This window comes from Calidris pugnax, unplaced genomic scaffold (assembly GCF_001431845.1).
Source record: "Calidris pugnax isolate Ruff unplaced genomic scaffold, ASM143184v1 scaffold114, whole genome shotgun sequence".
NCBI lineage: Eukaryota > Metazoa > Chordata > Aves > Charadriiformes > Scolopacidae > Calidris > Calidris pugnax.
The window spans coordinates 78,234-89,380 of NW_015090891.1; the positions used below are offsets into that span (position 1 = coordinate 78,234).

Sequence of the window (11,147 nt, forward strand, 5' to 3'; positions counted from 1 at the left end):
TCATTTTAGCCTTGACTTTAAATTCGTCCTGGTTTTATTAGATCCTTAGGAGGGTTGACAACAGCATTTCTCTGATGCTAGATTTGGATGGAAAAATTCCAAGAGCATTTAATGATGGTCTGTCAATCGTGCCATTATCTCGTAAAATAATCCTGGAACTCTAAAGGGACATGCACTTTGTGGATTAGCTTATCGTAGCGTTGTTGGATTCATGGAACAAAATACATACAAAAGCTTTTTTCTGTCTTATCAGATAAGAGATAGCGGCTTTGTCTCGCTCTTCTGAGCAGCAATAGATCACATTTCTTGAACTAAATTAAAAATGCTGTCTTGGAAAAATATTTAAGCTTCAAGTTGGGGGACTATATTGTAGGAAAAACCAGTCTGAGTATAATATAGTATGGAAATTCCTACGCTGGGTTTTAGAAATGCCTGATGTGCCCTCCCTGGCAGCAGCTGGCACACACCAGAGCTCTGTACAGCTGAGTACGTTGCTGTGGGGTATAAAGGTGCTTGTGTTTCACTTTCTTCTGTTGCCAGTTCCAATGATGCTCTTGGTGACACTTGTCTTTCTTTCTCGATGCCTAGGTTCGCATGGCTTTAAAAAAGGCTGAGAAGGAGTTTGAGCTGAGAAGCAATTGGTCTGTTCCTGAGGCTTTGCAGAAGTGGCTGCAGTTAACACATGAAGTCGAAGTGCAGTATTACAATATCAAAAGACAACATGCAGAAATGCAATTAGCAATTGCCAAAGATGAGGTACCAACTCTAGCTCTACTTAAAGACTTTTCTAATCCGTTGCTAGATATATGAAATAGTAAATATAAATTATTCGGAGAAGCGTTTGGAAGTTTTTTTCTCCTCTGAGTTGTGGTTTGCTACCTGTCGATGTTGTTAATGTTTTGCCATCTGTGTTAAACGTATAACTCTGAGTTCGATGTGTTTCATTTTATCTTTCTTTTTAGGCAGAAAAGATAAAAAAGAAGAGAAGCACTGTGTTTGGAACATTACATGTTGCACACAGCTCCTCCCTGGATGAAGTGGACCATAAAATCCTTGAAGCAAAGTAAGAGCATTACCAGGACGCATATTCTTGTGTGATTATTTATTCCGGCTTTAAAAAAGGCTGAGAAGGAGTTTGAGCTGAGAAGCAATTGGTCTGTTCCTGAGGCTTTGCAGAAGTGGCTGCAGTTAACACATGAAGTCGAAGTGCAGTATTACAATATCAAAAGACAGCATGCAGAAATGCAATTAGCAATTGCCAAAGATGAGGTACCAACTCTAGCTCTACTTAAAGACTTTTCTAATCCGTTGCTAGATATATGAAATAGTAAATATAAATTATTCGGAGAAGCGTTTGGAAGTTTTTTTCTCCTCTGAGTTGTGGTTTGCTACCTATCAATGTTGCTAATGTTTTGCCATCTGTGTTAAACATATAACTCTGAGTTCGATGTGTTTCATTTTATCTTTCTTTTTAGGCAGAAAAGATAAAAAAGAAAAGAAGCACTGTGTTTGGAACGTTACATGTTGCACACAGCTCCTCCCTGGATGAAGTGGACCATAAAATCCTTGAAGCAAAGTAAGAGCATTACCAGGATGCATATTCTTGTGTGATTATTTATTCCTGGAAGAATGGATTTAATTTTTTTTTGAGACTTGTAGAGTGTGGTCTTGGTGTTTTTTTGTACTTTTAAGTAAAACCATTTAAAAGATACTAAAGTGTGAATATTTGGATAGTCTTAGTGGATCTCCTGGTTTGCTGGAATGACTGCACTTGTGTTGCTTTGCCCTGTTTTTTTCAGGAAAGCTCTCTCTGAATTGACGACGTGTTTGCGAGAGCGGCTTTATCGATGGCAACAGATTGAGAAGATTTGTGGCTTTCAAATAGCACACAATTCTGGGCTGCCAAGCCTGACCTCCTCTCTCTACTCTGATCACAGCTGGGTAGTTATGCCTCGAGTTTCCATTCCTCCTTACCCGATCGCGGGGGGAGTCGATGACTTAGATGAAGACACCCCTCCAATAGTTTCACAGTTTCATGGTAAGTGGCAAACTCAGGAAAGAGAAAAGCTCTGGGATTTTAAAAGTCAGGTGGGAGAAGGGTGCTGAGATCAAACAGGATTGGATCAAAGTCAAAAGGACCATTTGTCTAGCGTTTCAGATGCATTTTTTGTGACTTGCATGAACTGAAATCTGGGTTTTGCAATAAAGATAACACAAAGAAAAAGCCTTTATTCTGTTTCAGTGGAGAAGTGGGGCGTAAATCAGCTAAGGTTTTGAACATCTGCTTGGATTGTGACTTTAAGACAAAAGTTTATAATGAGTAATGCTGAATTTCTGGTAGCACACTTATTCCTTCAAATGGAAGGGATGGAGTTAGTCTGGAGTCCCTTGAGCTCCTGGGAAGCTCACACCCTTCGAGAGGCCGCGTGCTACGGAGCTTTTGGAGCATTCTTCAGTGGCTGGAACAAAATCCTGTTGTTTTCCAAGGGAAGCTTTCAGGCAGAATGTTTGTGTTTTGGATACAGCGGGTTGTTTGAGTGTGAGGCAGGGAGGCCAAGCGCTGGAGGGAGGGAGAGAGAGAGGGAAATCCAGCTTTGGTTAAACTATGATCAAAAGATACACACTGGGGATTCAGACCACCCTCAGATCTGGTCATTGCGTCAGCGCAAGGGCCTGTTTTGTGGAAGTTGTGATTAACTGGACTCTAGAGGCAAATCAAAGAGATGAGCTCCCATGTAGCTGTTCAAACAAGCGATATCAAGCTGAGGAATGAGTAGGGAAGAAAGCTTTTTAGCGTGTGTACAATCTTACTTCCAGGGCTGGGTTTCTCAGGAGAAATTAGAACTTTAAAATTAGAATTTTAAATTGGCATGAGGAGAATGGTCGCTGCTTGGCTGGCTGCATTTAGTGTGCCTTGGGCACATGTTTTTAGGAATGTACCAACCTTTTTTTCTACAGGTCACACCAAAAAGGTTATTAATCCCCTTCCAAATCTACTTAGTGCAAGTTCTGATCATTTTAAAGAATAGTGTCTCTCTAGTCATCTCTCTGTGAAAGCTTTGATTTAAAACTTAGCCACAAATTTATTGGATGTCCCAGTAAAATGTGGATGCCTAGAGCTAAACTTCCAAGTTGGTAGGGAGAAACCTATGGTATGATTTTAAAATGAAGAGCTTCATTTATTATCTCGACTTTCCAGGTGGTCCAAGAGGACAAAACACTTAGATATGTTTATAAGACTTCAGACTTGTGATTATTATTTTTTTTTCCAGTCACTCTTCTCACTCAGGTCTTGCTCAGAAGTGAAGCCAGAGGGCAAAGTGCAGTTGGTTCAGAGGAACCAACGATTAAAGGACTGTCTCTCTAGTCATCTCTCTGTGAAAGCTTTGATTTAAAACTTAGCCACACATTTCTTGGATGTCCCAGTAAAATACGGATGCCTAGAGCTAAACTTCCAAGGTGGTAGGGAGAAACCTATGGTGTGATTTTAAAATGAAGAGCTCCATTTATTATCTCGACTTTCCAGGTGGTCCAAGAGGACAAAACACTTAGATACGTTTATAAGACTTCAGATTTGTGATTAATTTTTTATTTCCAGTCACTCTTCTCATTCAGGTCTTGCTCAGAAGTGAAGCCAGAGGGCAAAGTGCAGTTGGTTCAGAGGAACCAACGATTAAAGGACTGTAGAGTCTGTAAGAGCACACTTAGTTGCAAATTTACTGTATGCTCTTGCAGCTATGGCTTAATTGGTTTGGTCAAGTTCAGTTCATTTGGAAATAATTAATAGTGGATGTTGTCTCAGTGATGGGATTTATTTGAATCTTACCAACGTTAGAAAAACTTTAAATGGATTTTTCTGAATTTTGGTAAGGCATGAGAGCCTGATTTTGCTAAAGTGACCAAGAGGGAAGTAGCTTCTCCATGACTTAGTAGCTTCAAAATTTCTGCACAGTTAAAAAACACTGGAAACACTTGGGAGTGAGGAAAGAGAAGGAAAACGTGCTGAATGATCTGTTTTTGAAACCAGTTCAGGAGTCAAGTTATCGAGACAGACAAAATTTGGAGAGTGCCAGGCAGGCTTCTCTGTGCCACAGGGATTGGGATGATAGGCTACAACGGTGTGAAGGAATAGATCTATTTAATCAGTCCTGAGCTGAAGAACAAAAGGGGATAAAACTTCTCCTTGCCTTACTAGCTTCAAAATTCCTGTGCAGTTAAACACTGGAAACACTTGGGGGTGAGGAAAGAGAAGGAAAACGTGCTGAACGATCTGTTTTTGAAACCAGTTCAGGAGCCAAGTTATTGAGACGGACAAAATTTGGAGAGTGCCAGGCAGGCTTCTCTGTGCCACAGGGATTGGGATGATAGGCTACAACGGTGTGAGGGAATAGATCTATTTAATCAGTCCTGAGCTGAAGAACAAAAGGGGATAAAGAAATAGATGCACGAGATGGGGACAAAGTCATTCCAGTGAGGTGACAGTGAAACTTCTACTTTTCCACTGACTGATTAGGATTCAGCTGATTCCTTGATTTAGTGAATTTATATGTTAAACTGTCATAGCTGAATCCTTCATAATCCTCTGTATATACACCTACAAGGAACCAAAATGCTTGTAAATTCTCCCAAAATTCACTGATGGTGCAGTCTTGATCTTTTTTACCCCAGCAAGTAGGATGGCATCTGATTTACCTTGATGCGAGCACAACTTTCCTAAAGGGGTTCTTACTCTCTTATCTCAGTTCACATTTGCTTTTTTAGGAATATTTTTGTAATGACACGAGCTGGTTTTTTGAGCTGCCAACACCTACGTTTCCAGGTCAGCGGGGAGTTCATCGAGAGGAAAATCAAAAGTTGGAGTTACACGGCAATTCTCGTGTTGGGACTTGTCAATTTTGCTCTTCTGTTCAGCTCAGCAGGAAACAAAGTCTTAAGTGTTGGTGAAGGTGCAGGTCCTTGCTGTGCTGTGAAGGCTGGGATTTCCTGAGCTGAAAGCAGCTCAGCCTTTTCTGAGACTCCAGGAAGCCAAACCCGATGCTAAACTGGCATCTCAAAAAATACAATGCATTTTGTCACGTTAGACGTCCTTGTCTACAAAATAGATTTTTTATTTATTTATTTATTTTTTACTGTGCTGTGTTTGGTAAATATTTTGAACATCAGTAAGGGTATGAGAAATCTGGAGGGTTATAACAGCTGCCCTGAAACCAGGTCTGTAGGCTTATTTCCGTGGAGTTATTGCTGCCTGATCATCTTCTGAGGGAGGAAACGGATTATTTTTGTTTGTCACTTCCTCTTAGATGCTTTCCTGGTGAAGTCTTGTGTTGCTGTCTCCACCCATTATTAGTACTTTTGTTTCCGGAAATTCATAGTTAGCCTGACAAAAGAAAGTGTTATCGAATCGGAAATTCTTGAGCTTCAAATGGAGGGTGAATGATGTATTTTCTATCATGTTACATAAATCAAATTGGTCTTCCACGTCTAACGTCACTTTGAGCTAATGCAGTGTATTTCAGTTGACTGTTTGGTTAGATATTACCCACATGGCAAAACTCTTACATATTCTTTTAAACTCCAAATCGCCACACAAGTGAAATACAGGATGTTGTGTAAGAAGCTAATTTCAGCACTGCTATTTTTAGCTTATAAAGGGTTGGGAATTTCAGTCAAATCTTTCTCTTTGTTCTCAAGAGAGCGTAGGGAGCCAGAGCTTTGGTGCACACGGTCAGAATAATATTTGGCAGGCATGAAACTGCAGAACTTGCATCTGCTTCATCTAACTGTAGAGTGTCATAGAACCATAGAATGGTTTGGGTTGGTGTATGGCAGGCATGAAACTGCAGAACTTGTGTCTTGGTGAGCTGCTTCATCTGACTGTAGAGTGTCATAGAATCATAGAATGGGTTGGGTTGGAAGGGACCTCAAAGATCATCTAGTTCAACCCCCTGCCATGGGCAGGGACACCTCCCACCAGACCAGGTTGTTCAAGGCCACATCCAGCCTGGCCTTGAACCCCTCCAGGGATGGGGCAGCCACAGCTTCTCTGGGCAACCTGGTCCAGTGTCTCACCACCCTCATAGTAAAAAATTTCTTCCTGATATCTAATCTGAATCTTTTTTCTTCCAATTTAAAACCGTTTCCCCTTGTCCTATCATTACCCTTCCTGGCAAAGAGTCCCTCCCCAGCTCTTCTATAGGCACCCTTCAGGTATTGAAAGGCTGCTATAAGGTGTCCCTGGAGCCTCCTCTTCTCCAGGCTGAACAATCCCAGCTCCCTCAGCCTGTCTTCATAGGAGAGGTGCTCCAGCCCCCTGATCATCTTCGTGGCCCTCTGCTGCACCTGTTCCAACCTCAGGGACACCTCCCACCAGACCAGGTTGCTCAAAGCCCCATCCAGCCTGGACTTGAACCCCTCCAGGGATGGGGCAGCCACAGCTGATCAAGAGTCCCTCCCCATCTCTCCTGCAGCCCCTTTAGGCACTGGATAAGGTAGATCTATAAGGTAGTGCCCTCTGAACAGTTGAGCAATGTCCAAGTGGTTTAAGAATCGCTGTGGCTGAAGCAGATCCCTGCTATGGAGTCTTCAGAGCAGATACTGTGAACACCAATGTCACTTGGAGGGTTTTGGTTTTGCTTTTTCTTTGCCTCAGGGTCCATGGTAAAGCCTCCCAGCACGCTGGCCAGAAGCAGCAGCTTGTGTCGCTCGCGCCGCAACGTGGTGCCGTCGTCTCCGCAGTCCCAGCACGCCCTGCACTCCCCCGACCCCGACATCCTCTCCGTCTCCAGCTGCCCCGCTCTTTATCGAACCGAAGAGGAGGAGGAAGCCATTTACTTCTCTGCTGACAAACAATGGTACGGAGATTAGCAACCAGCCCTTTGCAGCTCTGCTAGGATTATTTGAGACTAACAGTTTAGAATTAGCGGTTTGAACCGAGCCAACGGTTAACGTAATGTGTAGGATAATATAAATAATGATAGTCCCCATGGAACAGAGTGAGTTTTTGTCTGGTTTGGGTGTGTCACTAGCTAGCATGTCGTGTACAGTTAAGTAATGTTACAATCCAGGGTGCACTGAACTAACCCTGATTCTCCATTACAATATGTCACTGGCTTTTACATCTGAAACTAGGATCAAAAGCAGTGTCAGCTACTGGGCGAAGAGAAGATGGATGGTAACACAATTCTTACAGCATGTTGAGCGTGTCCCTACTCTTGTTACATGGCCTCATAGGAAAAGGTTAAATTCCTTTTGGAAGGAGCAAATGAGCTTGTTGAAAGGTAGGGACACTTGTCCTGAAGAAACTTTTTGTATATGATAGGCTTAATTCTCCTCCTTTCGTTTCATAACTTTTCTGACTTCACGTGCCAAGAAAGATAGTTTTGTTTTTGTTTTGTTTTGTTGTTCTTTGAAGTAAGATGCAAATGACTGATTCTGGGCAGATGCTGCTGCCCACAAAACCAAGATTGCACAAACTAATTACCTTAAGTTTAGATAATAAAATGATGTAATGCAAGTTGTAAGTTAAAATGTTTAACTAATTTTTTTTTTGTTAATTAACTACTAAGGAAAAGTGTGGGTGGTGCTTTTAGACTAATGTTAATCATTCTAAATTAATCTCCTTTTTAACGGCACGAAAGAAATAGTAGTTTCATGCTGTTTTTCTCCTCTCTTTGCTCTGACTCAGGGAAGTACAGGAAACAGGTTCGGAATGTGACTCCTTAAATTCCTCCATTGGAAGGAAGCAGTCTCCTCCAGCCAGCCTTGAGATGTACCAGCCACTTTCTCCTCAGAAAGTATCTCCAGAAGAGTTCTCACTGGAGGAATCGTCTACGGGAGACTCCTCTTCTCTAACTGCAGATATCTCCAGGGGCTCTCCTGACTGTGTAGGCATGGCAGAAACTAAGAGCATGATCTTTAGTCCTGCCAGCAAAGTTTATAACGGAATCCTGGAGAAGTCCTGCAGCATGAACCAGCTTTCCACTGGGATCCCAGTCCCCAAGCCCCGGCACACCTCCTGCTCTTCAGCCGGCAGCGAGAGTAAACCCAGCCCCGAAGCTGCCTCCGTCCCCAGGATAAGTAGCATCCCCCAGGACCTCTACCAAAACGGGGAAAAAAACAAAAAGCCATCGAAAATAAAAAGCCTCTTTAAGAAGAAGAGTAAGTGAGGTGGGCAGAAGAAGCCCCCGGAGCGATGTTATAAGAACTCTTATTTTTTAAATCTTTAGGAATGTAATTCCATTGGAGCGTTGGCCAATGGATGCCCCAATGGAATGCTCTGTAGGTCAACTCTATTTAACTGACTGTACTGTCCAAGGCCCTGCCAGCTGTCAATGAGAAATCATTAAAAAGTTCAGACAGTTTACATTCATTTCTGCCTATTTATTTCTTCTTTTTTTTTTAGTTTGTCTTTTTTAGTGTTTTTTTTTTTTTTAGCTTTGGGGTTTGGTGGTTTTTTTTGTTGTTACTGTTTGTTCATAAACCATTTTTAAGCCACTTTGGACTTGTAAGCTTTAATGGACTAGTAAGCCCTCCTGGGCTTGCCAAAGGTTCTTGTTTACCGGAGCATCTTCCTATCTTTCCGTAGAGTTAGGACATTTATCTACTGGACTTTAAAAGAAAAATAAAAGAAGTAGAACTAAATCAAATTGCACTACTGTTTTACAGACTGGAAAAGTCTCTCTCTGCGAGTGAAACTGAAAGACTTGTATTTGACTGAGAAGATGAATCTTTACACTTTTAGATCTTTTGGGGTTTTTATGTAGAACTTAGGATTTCTAAATTGACTTGATTTCTGGAAATGGAAATGCCATGCTTTTATTATGGGAAGCTTTGTTAGATGCATTTATTATTAGAATGGTTCAAGTCCTGCTGTAAAGATCATGTTTTTCCCAGGACATTCACTGTGATTTTACTTCACTGCAGGCTGTATGACACAAAAAAAAAACAAAAAAAAAGAAAAAAAAAATTAACAAGAGAAGAGGCTCTTGATTCCTTATGCAAGTGTTAACAGGAGAAGAGGCTCTTGATTCCTTATGCAAGTGATGGATATGAAACTTGACTGAGGACTGAAAATATTCACCCTCTTAAAATAAGGAGGGGGGATAGTAGCTTTTGTTTACAGACCGACAGACAATGGACACTGGGTTTGTGACAGTTTGTACTGTGGTAAAGATAATAAATTGGAAACATTATTGTGCTTGGGAATGTTCCAATTTTAGCTGATGCTTGTTTCAGACGCGTTTCGGAGATCCTGTTCATTGAAAGCTGTTGTAGGCTACATTGCTTATGCTTCCTGCTCTGTATAAGTTATTATATTTTTTTGGATTAGCTCTTAATGTCTTAATGTCCTCCTTTTGTAAGATTTCATACACTTTATTTTTGTATAGTTTGAAGATCTAGCTGTTCAGACATGTCTGAAGTAAATGGTATAATTTTATAATGCATACTGTTATACTAACTCATAATTTTAGATAAAAAGATAGATATCAAGGTGAGACTCGACACGCTTCAGAGAAAAGCAGTTTTTATGTTCAGCTTTTACAGGGAGAGGCAAAATTACTGCAAGGTAATAAGGAAGCCTTCTTAGGGCAACAGTAGCTAATTGTTCAAAAACATCCTTTTCTTTTTCATTTTTAAACAGTTGGAGACAACAAATGTACTGCTTGAGCAACAGTGCCTTTTACTCAGTTTGTCTGAAAACGTTTGTACTGAGAAGAGGGTTTCTTTTGAGGTACATTCCAAAGAAATACTTCTTGCTCCAGTTTTACCCAGTGATGAGAAATGGTTCCAGCTCTTCCGTCGGGGTGTTGTGGTTGCCTCAGAAACAGGTACCTCTGCCAGGGACCTGTCATCAGGGGGCTGTATGAAAGAATTAACTCACTGACTGCCTAAATCCTTTTTTCTAGTGAGAAGCCTTCAAAACCTGTAGCTAATTAAAATCAAGTGATACACAATTGTTTTTTTTTTCCTCCTATCACTTTGTATTTAGGTTCCACTGCACTGATGTGTTAGTTCTGTCCTCAAGAAGTGGTGGAGATGTGAGCAGAAGCATTTGCTGTGGGGAGAGAAATGGTTAGAGGAGAAGGGTTAGACAATGGGATGGAGATCTTCCATGTACAACTACCTTAAAAGTCCTGGTACAGCCATTAATTCCTTAACAGCAGGAATCCAGAGTTTTACTGTCTAACAAAAAGATTGTTTGTATGTCATCTGTACAGAAAAGCGTAGGAGGAATCAACCATTCGATAAAGTTTGGAGAAGAGAAAAATTGGTGGAATAGAAAACAATGAGAATATGATATTTTTCCAATATTCTCAGTCATCAGATTGCAAAAAAAAAAGTCATCACAAGGTAAAAATGTTCTCTTTCAACAAAGATGGTACGCTCTGAACGTAGTAGACAAAAAAAAAGCAGCAATGCAAAAAGACTCGTGCCAGAGAAGGACCTCAGTGCTTTTGGAGTTGTAGTTAAAAAGGTAAAATGAATTAGAAATTGAAGCTTTTAATATTTTGCCCTTGTGCTTCCCAATATAAAGGAAAACAGCACACGGTGTCATCTGTTCAGAAAAGCGTAGGAGGAATCAACCAGTAAAGTTTGGAGAAGAGAAAAATTGGTGGAATAGAAAACAATGAGAATATGATATTTTTCCAATATTCTGAAAAAAAAAGTCCTCACAAGGTAAAAAATGCTCTCTTCAAACAAAAATGGTACACTCTGTACGTAGTAGACAAAAAAAAAGCAGCAATGCAAAAAGACTCGTGCCAGAGAAGGACTCAGTGCTTCAGAGCTGTAGTTAAAAGCCTGATGAAATACTTGAACATGCAGTCATCAGATTGCAAAAAAAAAAGTCATCACAAGGTAAAAATGTTCTCTTTCAACAAAGATGGTACGCTCTGAACGTAGTAGACAAAAAAAAAGCAGCAATGCAAAAAGACTCGTGCCAGAGAAGGACTCAGTGCTTCAGAGCTGTAGTTAAAAGCCTGATGAAATACTTGAACCTCAGTGCTTTTGGAGTTGTAGTTAAAAGCCTGATGAAATACTTGAACATGTACAAAGGGAAAAAAATATATCAATGTAGGGAACTTATTTTTGCCTCCCGAACAGCATGGGGAAGACTAGTACCAGAAAAACGTGCAATTATGATGTCT

At 40.8% G+C, this 11,147-nt stretch overlaps 1 protein-coding gene across 2 annotated transcripts in view; it reads left to right on the top strand.

The window, feature by feature from the left end:
• STIM2 (stromal interaction molecule 2) overlaps positions 1 to 8,368 on the top strand; it is a 31,174-nt gene extending 22,806 nt beyond the window's left edge. The window contains exons 7-12 of one of the 2 annotated variants that reach the window (XM_014947680.1): positions 589 to 756; positions 963 to 1,063; positions 1,800 to 2,038; positions 6,650 to 6,851; positions 7,129 to 7,277; positions 7,685 to 8,368. In XM_014947680.1, the coding sequence (XP_014803166.1) occupies positions 589 to 756; positions 963 to 1,063; positions 1,800 to 2,038; positions 6,650 to 6,851; positions 7,129 to 7,277; positions 7,685 to 7,722 (897 nt within the window). In that variant the 3' untranslated portion in view covers positions 7,723 to 8,368. The remainder of the gene's footprint in view (positions 1 to 588; positions 757 to 962; positions 1,064 to 1,799; positions 2,039 to 6,649; positions 6,852 to 7,128; positions 7,278 to 7,684) is intronic. The other variant, XM_014947678.1, reaches the window with a different exon arrangement.
• Positions 8,369 to 11,147: the final 2,779 nt, after the last annotated feature.